The sequence below is a fragment of the Lynx canadensis genome, chromosome B2 (assembly GCF_007474595.2).
Source record: "Lynx canadensis isolate LIC74 chromosome B2, mLynCan4.pri.v2, whole genome shotgun sequence".
Classification (NCBI taxonomy): domain Eukaryota; kingdom Metazoa; phylum Chordata; class Mammalia; order Carnivora; family Felidae; genus Lynx; species Lynx canadensis.
The window spans coordinates 139,353,249-139,375,418 of NC_044307.1; the positions used below are offsets into that span (position 1 = coordinate 139,353,249).

The 22,170-nt window shown below is 38.4% G+C and overlaps 1 protein-coding gene across 2 annotated transcripts in view; it reads left to right on the forward strand.

Moving 5' to 3' along the window:
• Positions 1 to 22,170, forward strand: part of OPRM1 (opioid receptor mu 1) — a 178,745-nt gene that overhangs the window by 34,958 nt on the left and 121,617 nt on the right. Inside the window, exons 2-4 of one of the 2 annotated variants that reach the window (XM_030316642.1) lie at positions 4,005 to 4,357; positions 5,094 to 5,614; positions 8,283 to 8,327. In XM_030316642.1, the coding sequence (XP_030172502.1) occupies positions 4,005 to 4,357; positions 5,094 to 5,614; positions 8,283 to 8,327 (919 nt within the window). Of the gene's footprint in view, positions 1 to 4,004; positions 4,358 to 5,093; positions 5,615 to 8,282; positions 8,328 to 22,170 lie in introns of those variants that run through there. The other variant, XM_030316643.1, reaches the window with a different exon arrangement.

Sequence of the window (22,170 nt, forward strand, 5' to 3'; positions counted from 1 at the left end):
AAAATAAATAAAAAAAGCTTGAGCCTCTGCCTAGAGAAAAAGCCCCAGTTCAGTGGGCAGAGTAAGGCTGGTCAAGGTCACGAAGGCCCTATAATCCAGGTGAGACACTCCAAGGACATGCCATGTATCCCTCCAGTCGTTGCCCATTTTGTCACCAAACTCGTTCATGGCGCAGTAAGAAGGAATAGGTACAAAGGATGGAAAGAGGCTTGCGTGTTAATATCCAGGAGCTCTACTCAGATCCACTCAGGTGAACCAAGCAGCAGAGATGGTCCTTCCTTTAGCTCACCTCTTTGGTAGGTTTGCAAACTCTGGTTTGTATACTCCTATAATTCGTGGGGTGACTCTGATTGTCCGTGTAACTTTTCTGGGGCAACATTCATACCACTGCATCAGAGCAGAACAGAATGATCAGCTCGTGTTTGCTGGACTGAAGGACCCCTTTTCTGATCAGACTGTCCCTTTAGAGTAAAGCCTTTAGAGATACATTGGAGGCAAACTGGAATTCTGAAACCTTTGGTCTTATATAATTCTCTTACATATATTTAGGAAATTGCAAAACCCTCATTTATATTTGCTGTGACTCAAAGTGTGAGTAACTGGGGTAAGAACACTGGCTATCTTTAGAGGAAGACTCTTTGGATAAATTGAGAAAATTCAAACAGCATTGTTCCTGTAAAATGCCATTTGAAACAGCTTTTGTAGACATCCACTTTTTCTTTTGTGATGTAGGACCCTAACCTAATTTTGTTACACAAACATCTCTTTCTGGGGGAGGAACATCTTTTTAACTGAAATAAACACACATTAATAAGTACCTAGTGCTATAATGAGCCTGAAGGAAAGGTTAGAGGTATGTTGAGTCATAAAACTGACAGTAAAGAACCTGAATATTCAACATGATACACTCTTAAAGATAAGATGTGAAATGGAAGGTCGGCTGGGTGGGAAGTGACTAATGCAGCAGTGTGTGCCTTTGTATCGTGCACGTCTGGAATCAGTGATGGAGCTGGCAAGGGTTTTGTCTGCTTTGTGGGAGAAATTTCTTTTTATAAACGTCAAAAATTTTTTTTTAATTTTTTAAAATTTTTTATTTGAGAAGGACAGAGACAGCATGAGGGGGAGGGAGGGAGAGTGAGAATCCCCAGCAGGGTCCACACCCTCAGCTCAGACCCCAACACGGGGCTCGAACCCATGTGACCATGAGATCATGACCTGAGCTGAAACCAAGAGTTGGACGCTTAACCAACTGTGTCACTCAGGTGCCCCATATAAGTATCAAAAATCTTTAAACCTCCTGAGCACCTAAGTCACTTATTCTGAAATCCTAAGTTGTAGTTTTGATTTTATTTGTTTGCTGTTGGAGTTTGGAGGATCTTGTCTAAATTACCTTTTTTATGTTTGCCACATTTAGAGTCCTCACTAAAATCAAATTGGTTTACTTCTTCAAGTTAAATGGCTTTCTCTACCTTTTCCTTTTGAAATCTTTTAAAGGAATAAAACTTCTAAAGCAACTCAAAAGGCCCCAAGTCTGACTCTCCTGCATTAATGCAACGTCTGCGATTATAACAGACAAGATCGAGTATCAGAATTTTAGAGCTCAAAGAAACAATTCAGTCCTGTTGACCGTAAGAGTTTCATGAAATCCTCCATTATAACTACAGCTTCCTGGTGCTTCTTGAAAACCAAAAAAACCCTTTCCTGAACACTGAATTAAGGCCCTAAGAAATGGGTCCATAATACTCTAGCCTCCAACCAACAATTATCTTGGTCTGAGTTAGCTTCTTAATCATGTGACTGAAAAATGTACACAGGCTGAAGTTTAAAGAGAATGTATTGCACCAAGTAAACAAAAAGTACAAGGCTTCAGGTATAGGTTCCTGTCTTACTCTCCCAAATTCACATCCTCTGTGTTGGATCCACTTTCAAGTAGGTTCTTCCAACAACTACACACCCTACATTCTCTCAGGTTTAATTATTTTAAAATATTATATTATTTCTCCAGAAGTCTCCCCAAAATCTTATTGGCTCTGTCTGAAACATGAGACTATATCTGAACATTCACCATGGCCCCGATCACTTTACATCGTGGTGCCCTGAACTAGTAATAGAGCAAATTGCAAAGCACACAGACTAAGAGTGGAAAAGGAGTGGTTTCCCCGAGTGAAACTGAGGTACTGTTCCTAAGGTTAAGGTAAATAGATGTGGAATGTCAAATACATCTGGCAATTTGACAATACATTTGCAGGATATCCTTCTACCATCAGATATAATTTATTAGTGCTGTCAATATACCTACTTATCTCTTCTAATTTCTGTGACCTTGAAGACATATAAAACTCCTAGAGTACTTACAAAGGGAAAGAAAAACCTATGTCCATGCAAAGTCCTAATGTTCATAACAGCTAATTCTCGGTATCCAAAAATGAGATGCAACTCAATTCCCACTAATAGATGAATGATAAACAAGTTTGGCATAGCCATACTATAATATCCACGTCCATACTCAATACTAATAATAATAACCATACTCAGTAATAAAAAAAAGAATGCATTATTGATCCATGCAACAAAATGTGGATGCATCTCAAAATAATTGTGCAGAGCAGAAGAAGCTAAACAAAAAAAGGGTACCTACTAAATGATTCTATTTACATAAAATTCTAGAAAATGAAAACTAATCTAGAATAACGGAAAGCAGATCAAGATCAATGATTGCCTAGGGCTGGGGTTCAAGGGAAGAAACTAAGATGGAAAGATTAAGAGCTGCACAAGGAAACTTCTGAGGGTGATTGATAGGTTTATTATCTTGATCAAGAGTTGGCATTTTTTGCTGTAAAAGGCAAGATAGTAAATATTTTAGACTTTGCAGGCCATATGGTCTCTGTCACAACTACTCAACTCTGCCATTGCATTATCAAAACAGCTATAGATAAGAAGTAATTAAATGAATGGGAGTGTGTTCCAGCAAAACAGGCAGCAGCCAGACCCAGTCTGTAGGCTATAGTTCACCAATTCCTGATCTTGATTGAGATGACTGTTTCACAAGTGTGTACATATGTCAAAAGTTATCAAATTGTACACTTTAATTATATGCCATTTATTGTATGTCAATGATGCCTCAATAAAGCTATTAAAAAATAAAAAAAAACAGCTTTACCTTCCTCATCTTGGATTGGATAAAATCCTACCTCCCCACCATGGCACAAAAATCCCTCCATGAACTGGCCTCTATATGCCCAACCTATCAGATTTATTGCCATTCATTCTCTGGTAGGATTTTATCCTTTGGCAGTGCTAAAACTCACATGTCATGCCTTTGTTTAAGTGTTCTACCTATCTAGAATGACCTACTCTTACCAACTGTAAGATTATACTTGCACATTTACAATTCCAGGATGCCTTCCTTCCTCCCTTACCTTGACCCTTCTATTCCCTTTGTTTCTTTTTTGTGCCACCATAACAGTCTTGTGTGTGTGTGTGTGTGTGTGTGTGTGTGTGTGTGTATGGACATATGGACATACATACGTATAAACACACTTGCACTAATACACTGACATATATACATACACATTCCTGCATGATTACATTTTTCCATAATTTTAACTATATATACTGAAATTTTTCTCATAGAGTTAAAATGAATTATTCATTTTATATCCATTTCATGAGTATCAATATACTTGGATATGTGACTGAGACCTCCCTGTGTCTATTACATCTATCACAGTGCCTGGCACACGTTAAAAAAAAAAAAAAGCTAATAAATCAGCATGCAGCTATTATAACCATTTCACAGATTAAAAAACTGATAGGCAAAGAAACTATGTATTTAGCTCATAGGCACATGGTTATAAATAGTATTAGTATTAGAAAGAGAGCTCGCATATCTCATCTCAAATGCTTTCCACTAATCCTTGTGATGTATTTTATTACTGGAAGCTCATCTGTATTTCATGTTGGTCTTTTTCTGACTCTGCCACTGTTCCTCCTTCATCTCCTAGATACACCAAAATGAAGACTGCCACCAACATCTATATTTTCAACCTTGCTCTAGCAGATGCCTTAGCAACCAGCACCCTGCCCTTCCAGAGTGTCAATTACCTAATGGGAACATGGCCGTTTGGAACCATCCTCTGCAAGATTGTGATCTCCATCGATTACTATAATATGTTCACAAGCATCTTTACCCTCTGCACCATGAGCGTCGATCGCTACATCGCAGTCTGCCATCCCGTCAAGGCCCTGGACTTCCGTACACCCCGCAATGCCAAAATTGTCAATGTGTGCAACTGGATCCTCTCTTCAGCCATTGGTTTGCCTGTGATGTTCATGGCAACAACGAAGTACAGGCATGGTAAGTTGCAAGCCTGCGGGATGAAGGGTTTATAGACCGATATGCTGGTGAAGTCATGCGTCCAGTAGGGAGTGGTCTAACATCTTAGTCAAATTGTAATTTTAATGATTTTTTTTTCTAGCAAAATGCCTTTAAAGTTTTTGTAAAAGGAAGTTTTCCCTAAATTGTAAGCCCACTAAGCATTTTAAAGAGAATATAACCTATTGCTTCCTGATTTCTCTACATTTACTTCATCAAAATGATGGGAAAGCAAGAAGATAGCTCTACCAAGAGTAATTAGAACTTAAACACCCCCCCCAAAAAAAAAACACTAAGTGGAAACTTGTTTTAAAACTTTGAGTGGCTGTCTCCATGACAAATTTATCTTTCTAAAACGATGAATCAACCACCCATCAAAAGGTGGAATGAAAATATCCATTAGCTGGAAACTCCTATAGACTTTGGACAGTGATTATATTTTTATGGCAACGTAGACCCATAGAGGATCTAGCTCACAGTGAAAGGTCTACAACTGTTGACTGAATTAAAGCAATCAAAAAGGACAAAAAATGAGATATGTAGTGGGAAAAAAAAACTAAAAATAAACTCTCCCTGAAAATCAACAGAGAGCTGAGTTTCTCCCTCAACTGCTTTAAATCTTCCCTTATTGGCTTCTCTTCATGGCTTTAAGTTAGCTCTGGTCAAGGCTGCAATTAGATATTGCTGCTAATTCTTCCTTATAACCATTGTTTCCTAGGTTCCATAGACTGTACACTCACCTTCTCTCACCCAACCTGGTACTGGGAAAACCTGCTGAAAATCTGTGTTTTCATCTTTGCCTTCATCATGCCAGTCCTCATCATTACAGTATGTTATGGACTGATGATCTTACGCCTCAAGAGTGTCCGTATGCTCTCTGGCTCCAAAGAAAAGGACAGGAACCTGCGAAGAATCACCAGGATGGTGCTGGTGGTTGTGGCTGTGTTCATTGTCTGCTGGACTCCCATTCACATTTACGTCATCATTAAAGCCTTGATTACAATCCCAGAAACTACATTCCAGACCGTTTCCTGGCACTTCTGCATTGCTCTAGGTTACACAAACAGCTGCCTGAACCCAGTCCTGTACGCATTTCTGGATGAAAACTTCAAACGATGCTTCAGAGAGTTCTGTATCCCAACTTCCTCCACCATTGAGCAACAAAACTCCACTCGAATTCGTCAGAACACTAGAGACCACCCCTCCACGGCCAATACAGTGGATAGGACTAACCATCAGGTATGCGGCTTCTGGAATTGGGTATACCTACTGGAGATGACATAAAAATTATAGAGTTTGTACCAATCCAGTTTTAATTCATTAGAAGTGGATTGGTAACTAAGGCATAGAGGTTCCTCCCGTGAGGACTGAGGGAGGAGAGGAGTAAATTATGGTCATTGAGACAGAGGGGTACTTCATTATATAAACAACTCTAGGTGCTGGTATGTATTTATTTAGATACAGAGAGATGCCTACCAGAAATCCATAAAGCCACTAAAAATCATTATCTTCACAGCTGTTATTTCTATGCAAAATTTATGACGTTAGCACATGGTGGAAGTGATCCTGTTCTGAAACTCTTCTCATTTCCCCCAGTGTTCTATGTTTCATGCACATCACTCCAATATCTCTGTCACTTCTCAAAAGCCAGTCCTGCTCTGGCTCTGTGGTTAAATGGGAAGGGTTATCACTTGCTGGCCGTGGTGATGAGTGTCAGATGTTCCCAGCAAATCAGGGTCACAGCAAAGGAGAAAAGAGAAGGAAAAAAAAAAAGGCCAGCCCTAACCTGTTCAGCCATTAGTTTGTCCATTTTTACACCTTAACTCTAGAGGACACAGCAATCATACTACTTAATTACTAGAACTAACTTAGTTTTATAACTGCCCTTGTACCAGTCAGGGTTAATATAGTGAGGAGTCACTATTTTTTGGAAGATGTATTCCTAGGCACAGAGTACAGATGCAGGGCTGCACAGAAGAGTCAAGATTTACACACAATATTATAATCACATGAGAACCAAAAAAAAAAAAAAAGAAAAGAGAAAAATTTGTCTCTAACTTACTATGACCTTGATAAGCCACTGATGTGCAAAATTTGGAATCTGACCTATAAGGTAATTCAAACATACCGCCTAACTATTAACATTAATTGAAATAAGTAAATTTTCAAATGATAGTGCCAGCATCCAAAAATCGCAGCCTCTGTAATTTTATAACACAGAACTCAAATTCTAACATTTTGTGAAGTAAATACTTGAGTCAGAACCTTAAAACTTCTTAAGGTCTGGGGGCAGGACTGTCTGAACAGATGACTCCATAAAAATGACAAGGAAGTCGAACTGGCGAGGGAGAGGGGAGAGCCGTGCAGCACAGAGCAGCGGCTTCCTCTCCATTTTCTCTTCCCCGAGCCCCACTCTGTCTCCTCTTACCCCCGCTCCGCCCGCAACCCCGCCCCGCCCAGGCTCAGCCTTTCCAGTTGACCACAGACCCAAGGTAACGTGGTGCAGAGGGTCTGCGTTAGGGGGCGCTGATCCTCACATCGCTGATACTGAATAACGCCAAAAGGAGCAGGGGCCATTGGGCCCCCTAGAGGGTATGATGGCAGCTCCACTTCCAGCCAACGGGAAATTACTAACTTACTAAGTGTCACCTCCAATTTCATTTCAGAAATAAAAGCCAGAGAGAAATGTGTTTCTATTCTGCTTCCTTTCTCTATATTTTTTCCACATCAAGACCTCTACACCTGCTTCTTCTAGGTCCCTCTCAGGAGCTAGCAAAAGCTTGTGAGTAATTTTAAAAAGGGTAGGGATTTAAATAGATTTTCTCTGACCCGAGGATAATATGTTGCGGAAAGCAATTTAAAACCCTCAGTCCTAAACCCAGGTTAACATATTTTGCATTGGAACAAAGTACTTCCAAGGGAGCACAGTGATGGAGCCCATTGTAAGTGCTGAGTCTTTCTCAGTCAGGGCCTGCCCTACCTTCTCTCCCTTGCAGGCACTCTGGGGTGTGGCTGTGGGTAGTGTGACCCAGGCCACTGATGAGGCCTCCAGTCCCATCTGATCCTCTCAGCGCTCTTCCCTCACCTGCTGTCCTGGAAACAGCTCAGCTCCTAGCCTGTCTGGTGAAGCACTTCTCCTGAGTTCACTATGATTGTCCTTTAGTTGCCCAGACCCTGCCCTTGACTTCCATCCATATCCAGCATTTCCACATTAGTGTGGTTCCTGCACAGCCAGAGAGAGGAGAAAGGAAGCTAATTGCGGAAGCTCTGTTCTAAGTAACTAAAAGGTTTGCTTTAAAAATACATCCAATTAGGGCTTATCTTCATTGCTGCCTCTATGAAGCAGCATCAGTGTCAGATAACAGCAGAAACACATTAGCCCTGGAATTGGCTGCTTTCCCAAAATGCCCAGCTGGGAGGGCTGGACAGAGAAGAGCAGCTGCCAGGAAAAGAGGAAAAGACACTCTGACATATTTGGAAATTAAGACAAATCAAAGATCTCTTTCACTAATCTCCACTGATGTGTCATCATTAGAATCAAGGCAGTTACACGCAGACATCTGGAACAATACATAAGCCTTTGGTGATAGTTTCAATAATATATCAAAATAATAAAACCATTTGAAGGAAAACCAGAGACTTTATGGTTATATCTATACTGCATAGTTGATTAGTCATACAAATGCAGAATCTGAAGGACAGGTTTGGGGGGTTTTGTTTGTTTGTTTGTCTTTTTCTGTTCTTAAACCATGAGCCACTATGTTGGGAAACAAAGCGAATTGGATTTGCATGAACTTTTTTAACTGCTTGTCTGGAGTTGGTACTTGTAGATGTATTTGTATTTTCTCCAAGAAATATACTATCTATGTCATGTTTCAAGCACATTAGTCAACTTCATATCCTGCAGATCAGAGATCCAATATCAAACCTTCCCAGGGTGTCTGTATTCTGACAACTGTACACTGAGACCATGTCCATACAGCGCAAAGCGAAGAGTTGCCAATTATCAAGGTAATTTGATAAGCCATCTGAGAAAATTCTGTGCCCCAAATAAAGTTTGAATCATGGTTACATAGTGAAGGGCTGCTCAGTCAGCTTTTGCTACATAACAAATCATTCCAGAACATAGCACCCTTAAGCAACCATTTATTTAGTTTGCGCTTCCATAGATCAGCGGTTGGACCTGGGCTGGGCTTCCAGACAGTTCTTCCGGTCTCAGCTGGGCTCACGCTAGGGACAGCAGCAGGTGTCAGAACTGCTGTCAGCTAGCTAGTCTGGGATGACCCCTGCAACAATTGCAGACTGTACATGGGTCCTCATCTTCCTTGCTGTTCTCATGGTGGTAACGGGTTCTAGGTTCAAGGGGTGGCCAAACAGACCTCACCTCTTGATGGTAGGAGCTGAAGTTACATTGCAAAGGGATGTGGATATAGGGAGGGAAATCATCGTGGCCCTTTTTGCCAACTATCTCTATCGTAGACACGTGCTGCATTGGGTAGGCATAGCTTCCTGAGAGCACAGAACACGTCTGCCTTCCTCCTTCTAGTTCCTCCAGCATCTACCTAAAACAGTGTCTGACACATTAAAAAGTACTCCAAAAATATCTGTGGAATGAATGATGATCAGAGGCCTCATGATATTTCAGGAGATACAGAGGGTAGTAAGGATGACCCCTTTCTTACACAACCGATTGACAACGTCAATGCTTATATAACACTCTGACGTTATTCCCAGCTCTCCCTTCAGTAACTGGAAGCTATTCACAGCAGCATTCTTCATTTTCTACTCTCTAGTCCTCTGACCAAAAGTTCTACTTTTCAAAAAAAAAAATCGTCACACTCGTACTTGTCTTCTAATTGTATTTCTAACAAGTGCTATTGATGAGGAAGCCAAGAACAGGATTTCGTGCCCTAAAGAGGACTTGGCCCTGGAGAAGCATAAAAAAATAAATAAATAAGGAAAGAAAAGATGTCTTATGTCCTTTTGTCCATTCCAGGGTTCAGCCTCCCACTCCAGCTGCAGGATTCCATGCCTGATTTATGTTCAGCTCGTTGTCTTTATAGCTTCTGGATTTTTATTAGGGAGAGTCAGGCATAGACATTCACTTTCCATCTGCTCTCAGTGCAATTTAATTTCTCTGTGCATGTACCACCCTGCCATTGCTACTGGACTCCACCTTGCTTCAGAACACTTCCCCCATTTGCTCAGATCAATCCAGGTCACCTTGGACCTGAGATGCTGGCTTCCTTCACTGCTTGGTTTCCACCCCGACTGCATTCTATAATGCATTTTCTGTTTTGACACCTAGACTACGTCCTTTACTATTTAACATTATACAGGAAAAGAAGCAACTCTATTAGACAAGTTGGACTGTTATTTAAGGAGCTTGTATTAACCACAACTATAATAATAATGCTGTCTTACATTTGTATCACAGCAAACAAATTAAAAAGTGCTTTCGTGTGCACTATCATATTGGCTTCATATAACAACACTGATGGGTAAATATAAAAAAAAATAAATGCTCAGGGAGGCTAAATGATTATAAAAGTAAGAAGCAGAACCCAGACAAATATCTGGGCCTCTAATATTAATCCAAAGCTTTCCTCTGCTTTCTTACACAACGCCACATTGTACTCAAATATTACGTGGTCTCACCCAGAGGCTCTCAAACCTTACTGTGAGTATAAGTTCTGAGGAACTTCTCTAAGAAATTCTGGTTCACTGCCTCAAGATCAAGGTGGGGTCCAAGAATCTGCCTTTAGAATAAAACATGAAACTGAAAACTGATTTAAACTGTAACTTTATCCAAATACTACCAAGGTTACCATTTTCTCTAACCCAGCTACCATTTCAGTCAATCTGATGGGTAAGAATTTTTTCACTAAATGCATCTTGCTAAAGCAAGGTAACATAGCTATAGTTGGACAAATCCTTAACTTTCTAATGTATCTATCAGTGAGTCTCATAGGACATAGTAATGTAACAGTGATAAAGCTAACATTACAGTACCTCCCGACAGCTTCTTCTCAGTAATATGACAAGTTGAGCCCTAAGCCCTCTGGTTACCATTTTTTAAGCATTTTCTTAACGTTTTAATCAAAGTAGCAAGTTAAGAAATTAGGAGATGTTTTGCATTTGTATTTACTACAAAGCTCTATGATCCCCAGGTAAACTAAAAGCAGAAGACTATTTTTTAAACCAACTGTGTCAAATACCAGATCTTGATTTTTTTAATAAAACATCTGTGGAAAGATCATTGGAGAAGAAAAAGCATTTCAATTCCATCACAAAAGCCCCAAATGTGAATAGCTCACAAAACTACAGAGCTTGACCTCATTAATGCATATTTTGCTAAACCAAAATGGTTGTTCTTTCAATTCTAGGGTTTAAGAAGAAAATCGTTCCAGTTACAAGTGTGTATGTGTGTGTGTGTGTGTGTGTGTGTGTTCATGTGCATGATCTTGTTGTGCCTCGTTAAGCATGTGTAGTACTAGAGTCTATTTAGATTTTTTTTTCAACGTTTATTTATTTTTTTGGGACAGAGAGAGACAGAGCGTGAACGGGGGAGGGGCAGAGAGAGAGGGAGACACAGAATCGGAAACAGGCTCCAGGCTCTGAGCCATCAGCCCAGAGCCTGACGCGGGGCTCGAACTCACGGACCGCAAGATGGTGACCTGGCTGAAGTCGGACGCTTAACCGAATGCGCCACCCAGGCGCCCCTTTTTAGATTTAAAATGAATATTATCTTTAATAAATAGCAGAAGAATTTCATATGCTTCTATAACTTGGCCATAATCTGGGAGGAGAAAATATTGTTTAATTGAAAATATGTTTATTCACAGAAAATATTTGGCTCTAAGGCTATTAGAAATAACACTTACTGACCAGTTTGTGTCCAGTATATCTCACTTAGTCATATGAGGTATGGATTCTTATCTCTACAGTTGAGGAAACCAATGTCTACAGAATTAACTTGCCCAAAGTCATAGTTACAAAAGTAGTGACTGAGGAATGAGTCCAGCTGAATCTGATCTTTATCTATGTGTCCTACTTCTCCTCCAGTGTGGTTGACACTCTTCTCAATGGTGACTTTTAGAATTAAATTTTAGCATTTACATACTAACAATTCAAATGCACAAAGATCTTTATGTAGGCTTGTTTAGATGTATTCATAGGATATCTGTGTGTCTGTGTATAAAGATAAACATCAAAATAGATTAATGAATATCATGGGGAATTAAAAATTCAATGACGAGAATTTTGGTTATCATTATATGAGTTCAAATTATTTGAACTAAACTCTTGCCATCATTAAGTCCATGTTGATTCTCACCATATGATAGTATTTGCTTTTCCGTAAGTTAAAATTTTTCATTCATGTCAGAGAGGTTCATATAGTGTTTTCATAAATCATATTTATCCTACTAGACAAGGCAACTTGGTGGGTGATGATGCCAGAGGAGACCAGGACAGTGGGTCAGGTGAAAGTTTGAGTTGGCATGCTATGTCTGTCCAACATGTGATGGGGCAAGCCCCCTTCATCTTATAAAAACTCAGTTTTCTCAACTCACACATAAGAGGACTGAACCAGAAGATTGTTCTGTATACCAGAGCCATACAGGGATCATGAATTGGCTAGTGGTCTTCCTGAATGAATACCCTCATCTTTCAGGGAGGGTACTCATTTTACATTTTACGTTTTTAAAGATTAGATTAACTAATATAATTACTGCAGCATTCTTCTGTGCTTGTTGTTTCAATTGACGTAACTAACTGATAAAATAAAGCAACATATTTAGCTTTAAAAAACTAACTTTAAATGAGATGTTATTATTTGGCTCACCTTAAGTGGTGAGTTGATATTTCATAATCACTTATCATGGAAAAGTCCTCACATGGAGATTGAGTGCTTTGGAACATGTCAGTCTTTATTCTCTATCTGTATTTATATCTTGGGAGCTAACTATGAAGGGTGGACATTTTGCTCTTTTAACTTTCTACAACACATTTATTATTCTACCTATATGAACTTGAAATGCAGTGACATATTATTATTTTGCTTTTGCATTTTTTTCCTCATCCCAAACAAACTGACCATCTGAATATAAAGGACCTACCACAAACCAGTCATTAATTTTTGAATGCCATTCAACCTATTTTTTGATAAGCTGCAATAAATCTTTTCAAATTGCTAGTTTTTCACATAGCAAAAGGATTTGGGGAATTACACTATGAGAAGTACAAGTTTCTAAAATAAAACATGTCTTAATTTTTCCTTTCTAATTATTATTTTCATGGAAGTCAAGAACCTAGAGCCACAAATTTTGTTGCCCTTCTCCTTTTACACTAAGGAATTTCTTTCTTATATAATGGAGTTTCTGGCTTTGACATGAGTAGAAACTTTCATGACAAAAGGAAATATTAGAACACTATACTGCAATAAAAGCACATACATACACACACACACACACACACACACACACGGTGAGGGTAAGGGGAGTCTACAAACAGGATTCATGTTGAGTGCTAAATCATTGTAATAGTACTTTTTCAAAACATGAATGGTTTTCATGATCAACATATGCAAAAGATTATAATGCCAACTCTTAAGACCCCATATGAGTTTGACCTTCTGCATTACCAGTGATGTATCCTGAAGGAACGAATACCCATAAATATTACTTTACTAACCATACCTGGGTGTGAGTCTATTTTACATTTAATTTAATGTTCATTGCTTTACTACTTGTGAATCAAAGGAAATGAACTTTTTCTTTCCATAATACCTGAACTCATTAGGAACACATGCAAATAAAGAATTAGCCAGATAAATTAGCTACATATAATTATCAAATATTGAATAAATATAAATATAAGCTGCAAGTTTCATTGTGATTTAGAATAATGGCTCTGTCAGTCCAAGAATGAATATGGAGAAAAATAATTCATGTCATTTGTCTATAATGCACAGAATTTATAAAGTAAGAAGGTAGAAAGAAAGGAAAGGAGGGAGAAAGGGAGGGGAGGAAGAGGGAAGGGAGGGAAGGAGAAAAAGAGTATATCAGCCACATTCTTCCTACTATTCTATTTTCCACGTAGACACCAGAAATCCTAAGGATACCAGAAATCTAGAAAATCTATTAAGCCCTACCTAATTTTCCCCTTTTTTTCTACCCACATTATCAAATCTTCATAAAGGTCAATAGAGATAGAGATGATCCAGAATCCCAAATGGTATGCCTAAGTCCCTTAAAACATTGGAAATGAGTAATTTTTGCTTATTGTGGTGAAATATTTACCTCTAAGACATTTGATAGAAAAGCAAAAAAGTAAAGGCTAAAGAAAATGACATTAAGAAATAAGAATATTTTACTCAAGAAAAACCAAATTATTTAAAAAAAAAAAAAACCTTAGGGGCGCCTGGGTGGCGCAGTCGGTAAAGCGTCCGACTTCAGCCAGGTCACGATCTCACGGTCCGTGAGTTCAAGCCCCGCGTCAGGCTCTGGGCTGATGGCTCGGAGCCTGGAGCCTGTTTCCGATTCTGTGTCTCCCTCTCTCTCTGCCCCTCCCCCGTTCATGCTCTGTCTCTCTCTGTCCCAAAAATAAATAAAAAACGTTGAAAAAAAAATTAAAAAAAAAAAAAAAAAACCTTAACAAGAAAATGCAGTGAATAGTGGATGTGGAAGGGAATGTGGTCATTACGTATTTGACAATACAATCACGTATTTAACCCATCCTATAATTTACCAACCCAGCAAGAATATTTCACTCTTTCTGTTCTTTCTTCTTCATCATGTTAGCTAAAATGTCTTTATATTCAAAAATCCCCAAATATAATTATATAGGCGTTCATTCAAATTCAAAACATCAACTTAAAAATTGATTTTCTTCAGCTACACTTCGGAAATGGAAGAGGAACCTGTCACTCTTAGAACCTTGCAATGCTGCAGACCGAAGCTTGCAATATGGCAAGCATACGCGTTACTGAAAAGTTTTCTGGCTATTTCAGAAATTCAGAGGGACAAGGAAACTCTCAAATGACTACACTATAAGTAAAGATCAACATCTAAATCCCATTCATGCAATTGGATTTATCAAGCATCTGCAAAATATTCACAGTTCTTAAGTGATGGGAACTGAAAACAAAAAACAAAAAACTAAAGATCGATTGTCCAGTCCAAACTTCCTTATTCTACAAACAGGGAAAGTGTAGGCCAGAAATGTACTTTTTTGACTATATGCTTTTTTTTCCAAATATGAAAGATGATAGTGAGAATCTTGTCAAATATCTGGCTTTCAAGTAGAGTTTAAGAAAACGTTTATGACTAAAACAAAGTCAGGTTATTATGTATTGTATATACTCTAGTATATATAAATTTAATTAAACATTTCAACAGGTAAGGGAACACTTTATAATTAGATAAGGATAGCAGATACAATATAAAATCCAACAGTCTAGGTGGCTCATTGATTTATCCAGATTCTGCCACCCATCAGCTGAATGCTTCTGAGTAACGTCTGGAACTCTCCAGTTTCAACTGCTACTTCTGTGAGAATAGTGGTATTTGTAGTAGCTAGCACTTAGTTTTGGCTTGAACATGTTGTATCATAGTCCGTGCACTTTGCCAGGCAACTGGCTAGCATTACTATTATTCTAAGCCACTCAGTGAAGCTTTACACTTATCATCTCCTTCCTTCTCTTTTCCCCAAGAGACTAAATTACAGCTTTTATAAAGAAAATTTAAAAGGAATTAGATAATGGTGCCAAAAGGAATCATAAGGTTGATCTTAGCTAAGTCTTCTCAACATTGGCACTGGTGACATTTTGGGCCAGCTAATTCTTTGTTGTGGGGGAATGTGCACTTCAATGTTCAGCAGCATCCCTGGCCTCTATCCACTAGATGCCAGTATCACCCACCTACCCTGTTATGACAGCCAAAATGTTGCCAGACATTGCCAAATGTCCCCTGGGATGGGGGCAGGGGGAGGAAATGAATTGAGAACCACTGCTCTAAACTGACAGCCGTGTGTAACTGATCAAGAAATTCGTTGTGATGTCTTTAGAGGAGTGCCCAGACTAGGAGCTAGACCCCAGGTGTCCTGTGAAACAGCACACCGATTTCTCAAAAGAAAGCTTCCTTCTGCACTGCTAACCAGTTGCAAAGACTATGACTCAATATTAATGGAAGACAAGAGGAAAGGACAATTCTTCAATCTTTCTTTTATTTGAAGCTTCTCTCTCAGAGAAAAGATTTTCAGCCTGAAACATTATTAAGAAAGGATTAAAGGTCAGTAAGGGTGAGGATAGTGTTCAAGGATCCTGGGAGGCTCAGAATGAGGTCAAGTCTCTTGGATGTTGTGACCCAGTAAGAGAACTTGTAAATGAAACACAGTGAAACCCAAATCATAATCTCAGAAGCAAAGAAGAATGGGAATTAGTCCTGGAAAACTAGTGGAAAGAAATAGAGTCACTGTTTTAATGGTTATTTTGTAGCAACTAAAAAGCACACTGAATATTGAGCTTTGTACTAATTATTTTTAGGACCTAGATCATATTATTAATATATATTTTGAGAATACTTAGAAATGAAACAATAACCTCTAGGAGGTAAGATAATACCTCTAGGAATTAGTTATGGTAAAAGGAATCTTGTTTTCTTAGAGGACAAGGAAATCAGGTAAGCACAGCATCAATGGTGTTTTTAACAGGAGATTTGACAAACTCTTGCTAGTTTTTGTAATGTTATAGTATGTTGAATTATGATCTGGATATAATGGTATAATGAGTTAGGTTTATAAATTTGAATGGATTCCCATCTTAGCAGTCCCAGTCTTAGATGATAGGATAAAGAACCAATGTACTAGAAGAGTAAGCAAAACCTACAACTATAGTACCTACTAGAGAAAAAGTTTAGTCTGAAAATCCAACTACAGACACACAGAATGTGAGTCATAGCAGATATGAAAAAAAAAAGTTACAGATCCTATTTCATGGACCAACAATATGATAGAGGCCATTTGAACTATTGCAATTATAGATAATCACATCAACAGAAGTCTAGTGTCCAGAGCCTAAGAAATGTTAGCTTCTCTCTACTACACCACATTTTTTAGGAATGAAATAAGCAAATTATAATGTGTTCAGAGATGGACAACCAAAAAGGTGAAAGAAGTTAAAATTCCTCAATATGACAAATGGTTGAAGTAACTGCACATGATTCCCTGAGAAATAGAAGACTCTAAGAGGACAAGGTAGTTCTCTTTATATGCTTGAAGGGACATGAAGAGGGAATTAGATTTATTCACCACAACTCCCCTAATTAAAGCCAACGGGTGGAAGCTATGGGGAAAGGGATTGCAATACAACCAAAGAAAGACTTTTCTAAGCCTTGAGATTCAAGGACTGCCTTGTTGCTGATTAAATCAGTAATAAATAAACAAACAAACAAACAAATACAATTTCTTAAATTCCCTTCAGGGGTAGTAAACAAACTCCAGCCATTGTATGGATAGAGATTAAAAGTGCCTCAAGTAAGCTTCAGTTTGAATCTAAAAGTTTTTCAAAACTCTATTGCTCAAAATAGGCTAAAAAAATAACCCAAGGGGATTTGCTAGTTGACTTCCTGAAAAAATAAATAAATAAATAAATAAATAAATAAATAATAAATAAATAAATAAATAAATAAATAACTGACAGTTCAAAAAGCTGTTGACAAAATTGGAAAACTGATGGTAGATTAAAATAGTGTATGACTGTCAAATGTCAAATATCCTGAAATCTGTAACAGTACTGTGGTTATGTCAGGAAAGAAGCCCCATCTTAGAAAATGGCAGGGACTTACAAGTTTCCAAAGGAGGTATCTCAGCAAGCAAGCAGGTTTGGCACTGTTCCACGGGTACCAAAATAGACAATGTGGTTCAATGGACCAGAGGAAACAATATCAATGCTCGCTGTACCCCTTTGGGAAGAAGTAACCAGACTCCAGAGAAGGTGACTGAGCAAGCAAACAGGTTGTCTTGCCACAACTCTTTGGATGCCAAAAGTAGACCAAATGTCAGACGGTTTAGCACTCACAGCACAGCAAACAGCAGACGCTTCACAATAGCTGTGTCTCCTCTGCCCCCACCCCACAGGGCAGTGGGATGGAACCATCTGCACACACGATGGGCCACAGTTAAGGAACCCGAGCTAAAGTCTCAGCCCCTTTTGGGGCAAGCAATAAACAGACCTCCCTAGGAAAAAGCACTTCACAGGGCAATCAGCGCTGTGGTCACCTTGGCCTACCTACTTGCCTGTGTGACCATCTGGAGAAACTGTTCCAGGTCAGAGGATAGGTAAGCTTTGCAGTTGGGCAGTCAACAAGGATGTGCAGGAAACCCAGAGCGCCTGGCAGACTCCCTTTCCAAATGGTGATCATGATCTTTCTATTCCTTATTCTTAGGAAACATATGTTGAAATATTTAGTGATAAAAAAAGTCAAGTTAGTATCAAATAGTTCAATAAGATAGTGTGTGTGTGTGTGTGTGTGTGTGTGTGTGTGTGTGTAGAAGGAGAGGAAAGAAAAGAATAGAAAGCAAATGATGAACAAATGGGATAAAAAGTTAATAGGTGAATCCGGGGAAAGTGTACACAACTGTTCTTTGTACCTTTCTTATTCTTGCATTTTTCCTGAAGTTTGAAATTTACCAAAATAAAGTGTTTATGGTAAGTAAGTTACACTTACTATATAAACACCTCCTTTTCTTCTCACCAAAAACTATAGTAACAATAACAGCAACAAGTACTTGTTAATTACAAAATTTATTTCTTTTCCACAATTCTCCCCCCTTATTTGAAAATCTCAAACCACATTTTTATGTGTGTGAACAAATCTCCTGGTATTGCTCAATATGTATGCCAGCTTTAACGTGGAGGTGGGGGTGGAAAAATTCCCGTATTTCAAGTCAGTTGCTTCAGAAAAAAATCCATTAATTTTGAGAATTGGGTGAAAAATAAAGATTTCTTTCTTTAGAAATAAAGAATATAAAAAGTATCGCAAAGAGAGACACTGCTTTTCTTTTGAAAATTTTGTCAGGTCGTGAATAATTTGAGGCTAAAGAAGGAGGAAGAGGGTCAAGAACAGAAGGGGATAAGGGGGTTTGGATTAAAATGTATTTTTTCAAAGAAGCCATCAATAATATCTCTTTGAAGTCTAGTGTATAATTCTTATTCATTAACCTTATTCATTAGCCATATTCATAATGATCCAAGAGATTATTTGTGATGACCCAAGAGACTAATTAATGTCTTGACAATTAAGAAAAGCTCTGAGGGTCCCGGGTGAAAGTATACGGAGGACCCTCAGTGCAGCTCTGACATACAGAGCTGCTGCCCATAAATGCCCACATACAGGAGACGTCCCATAAATGTGCACTGCTACCCAATTTGAAATGCTCATTGTCTTTGCTCTTTTTTCTTCTTTCAGCTGGAAAATTTGGAAGCAGAAACTGCTCCATTGCCCTAAGTGGGTCTCATGCCATTCAGACCCTCACTGAGCTTAAAAGGCACCATCTCTGTGGAAGTATGTCGTTGCAGGAACATGTGGGAGGCTCTAGTTTCCTAGGAAAGTGCCTGCTTCTGAGTCATCAAAACTTGATCCTCTGTGGCCACTCCACTCTGCACATGAGAGGGACATCTAAACTAAGTGAAGTGCTGGGAAAGAGAGAACTAGACCGCACTGAAGAGTCCGGTTTGTGTACATAATCCCGAGGAAGATGCCCAATAGGACAGAAACACACCGTGGTATGTGAACTGAGGTCATCCTAGAAGGTGACCCCTTTGTGTGTAATATTTTGTTTGCAAGCAAACATTGATGGCCTCATCAAAGAAAACGCCCATCAATTGTTAAATTCACCATAGCGACATGAAAAGTAAATGCTACCTCTGATCATAGGACCTTGTGTGGAAAGTCCAAGACTTTCTAGTCTTCTGTAAGGAATACTTTGTTCTACTTTTTACCTTTAATATTAACCTTAAAATTATCTTCTGGTTAAGACATCATGTCCACCTTCAAGTCTTGGTTTTGTATTCTTTAAAAGAATAACATCCCTTACCTAGCTCCACATAATTGCAAGAGAAGAAATTAACATGAAAGGTAATCTGAAAGCCAGAAATGTGTCAGCTGCAGAAAGGTTGATTCTTGCGCACTGAAAGTACTTCCTGAGAGTCTTAGTGGGAGACTGTCCATTCTAAGGCTTTCAGTGGTTTACTCCCTAGTTTCAACTGTGCAGTTTCCTTCTTCTATCTAAGTATTCATAAAAGGTAACAGTGGATCAGTGAGCTCATCATTGCATCTGTGCAGGAAGTCAAGCATTAAAATGTACTTACTTTTCATTTCTCTGTAGTTTCTCCATACTGCATGCTCCCTTTGCATATTATTTTCTCTCTTTTTTTTTTAACTCTGCTCGGAATACTTATGCCTTTTGAATCAATGTGATAAAATGACAGGTTTTTTTGGTTGATTTTCAGAACACTTTAAGCCTTTTGAAAAATATGCATCCAATAAGCTTAATCTCAAAACAGAAAGACTCAAATGACCATAGATAAAAATGGCTAATCTTTTCACTCCTGTGTAGTTCCTTGGACATGAAATATTAACAATGACCCAAGAATATTTTCCTGAAGATTGTGTTTATATAATGTCACCACCAGTATGTTGGTCTTTCTGATCTTTGCTAAATTATGTCAAGATTTTCTTTGTAAAATTTCAGTCTTATAATCAATTTCTCTAAGACAATTCTACTCTATGGTTTTCTTTGTTGTAACACACAGTAGAGATTAGGCAATCACCCGTTTTATTTTATCTATGTAGACAGTCAAGTTAGATGCCTCTTGCCAAAAAGCCCTCCACTTTGAACTTTTGTCTCTATTAATTAGATGAATCAAGCACACTGAAGTTATCTATGAAAACATCATAGAAAACAGGGTGCCAGCTTCCCTTATAAGAATATTTCTGACTCTACAGGCTTCCAGTAGATTCAATGTTAAAATCTGTGTCTGTCCCTCAATATAATAAGGCACAAATATGCACCGGACATCCAGAGGCAATGTTTCAGGAAGACAGCTGTCTTGGATCAAGATAACTAAATTTACTGTCTCAGATCTAGTTGGCTGTAGTTAATGTGGACCCAATACATATATCCACTGGATGAGAAAAAAACAAAAGCCAAGATAATATTTTATCTTGAATATTGAAGTCTTATATTGGCCTCTAAAAACCTATTTCTCAAGTATCATGTCCCAGAATGGATATGCATTATTTTTTATTTTTTTTCTGATCAGAGTAATTAAAACTGGAGCCTTAAAAATTTTTAGAATGTTAAATAAATGCATTTGTGTATAAATACATATATGCATATATACACTATCAGATATTTCACAAGTAAAAGGATAATTCAAATAAAACACAATAAGGGAGAATAAAGTATCTGTATGTAAGTCACTAGGGAGGAAAATTCTTCCCTTTAATGGGCTGTAATAACAGAGGTTCTCTCAAGAGATGAAGTATTACTGCTTTCTGCCCATAGAATGTTTCTCAACAATCATTATTTCTGCCTAAGGACCAGCTTTAGTTAAGACATTCTAAGGTAAGTAACAAATAGGTGTGTTTTTTCAGTACTTTTCATTCAAAACCATTTTTTATCAGAAATTTGCTAGAACTACCTTGCTTTTCCATGACAAATAGGGAAGTGCCAGCCCTGACTCAGTCTGATGAGCTTAAGTTCCTTATGAAATCCGAATATAAGGAAAATGCAATGTTCTGCTTTGTTCTTCCTTCTCATTTTACCTTCCTGTCCTTATGGATAGGATTTCTTCTGGCTTGGCATTCCAGTAAAGGAGACTGTAGATGTGAACTAAGGATAAGACATAGTAGCCTCAGCTTCTCACCCTCTCTATGAGCCACACATGCCCCTGCTGTGGCTGTGCATATACAGCCACAAACACTACCCTTTTCACAAAATATCCACCCATAGGAAATGGGTGTCTTCAGAAATCCTCACTGCCATTGTAAAAGCATCAAGATTTTTGCCGAGATTCTCAACAGAGTTCTTTTTCTCACAAGCCATACTGCTTGGCTGAAGGGAAGGGATGGAAAGAAACATGAACTTTCATCAGTGCCTTGTCCCAACCACTGTATTTTCCCTCGTGTGAGATGCTTCAGGATCACAGTGACAGAATATAGTATCCAGGTTATATTTAAGACTACTGCCATTAGGACATTAGAGCCTAAGAGTGACGAGTCAATTAAAGGGCCTGCTTTGTGACATCCAGTCAAGAGCCAGTTAAATGTAATTAGAAAGAATTTCAACCTAGTCATTGGTTACCCCGAGATCAAACTAAAACCACAAGGAAGTATGTACATTACTAGCTGTTCAAAAGTAAGCAAAACCAAATGGCAAAAGTTTAGTGCACTGTGGTGTGTGGCAAATAAATATTCAAGCTCTTGCCATGTAATGCCATGGCATTTTTTAAAGGAGTCAGAACGTAAGTCAAGTTCAATTTAATTTACACAATATTTTTGTGTCCGAGACACTTAAGTTACAAACATAACGACCATTGACACTGAGATTTTAGGATTACAGAAAATGGGTTGAGGGTGGGCTGAAAATGCATCCTGTAACAAGGTACTTTTCAAAGAACATTGACTAGCTGCACGTACATTTAAAGGAATTTTTAAGACTCAGAAAAAATTAAATATATAAATCTTTGAAAGCATGTCTTGATTCAAATATGTGAAAAGATGATTCTAGAC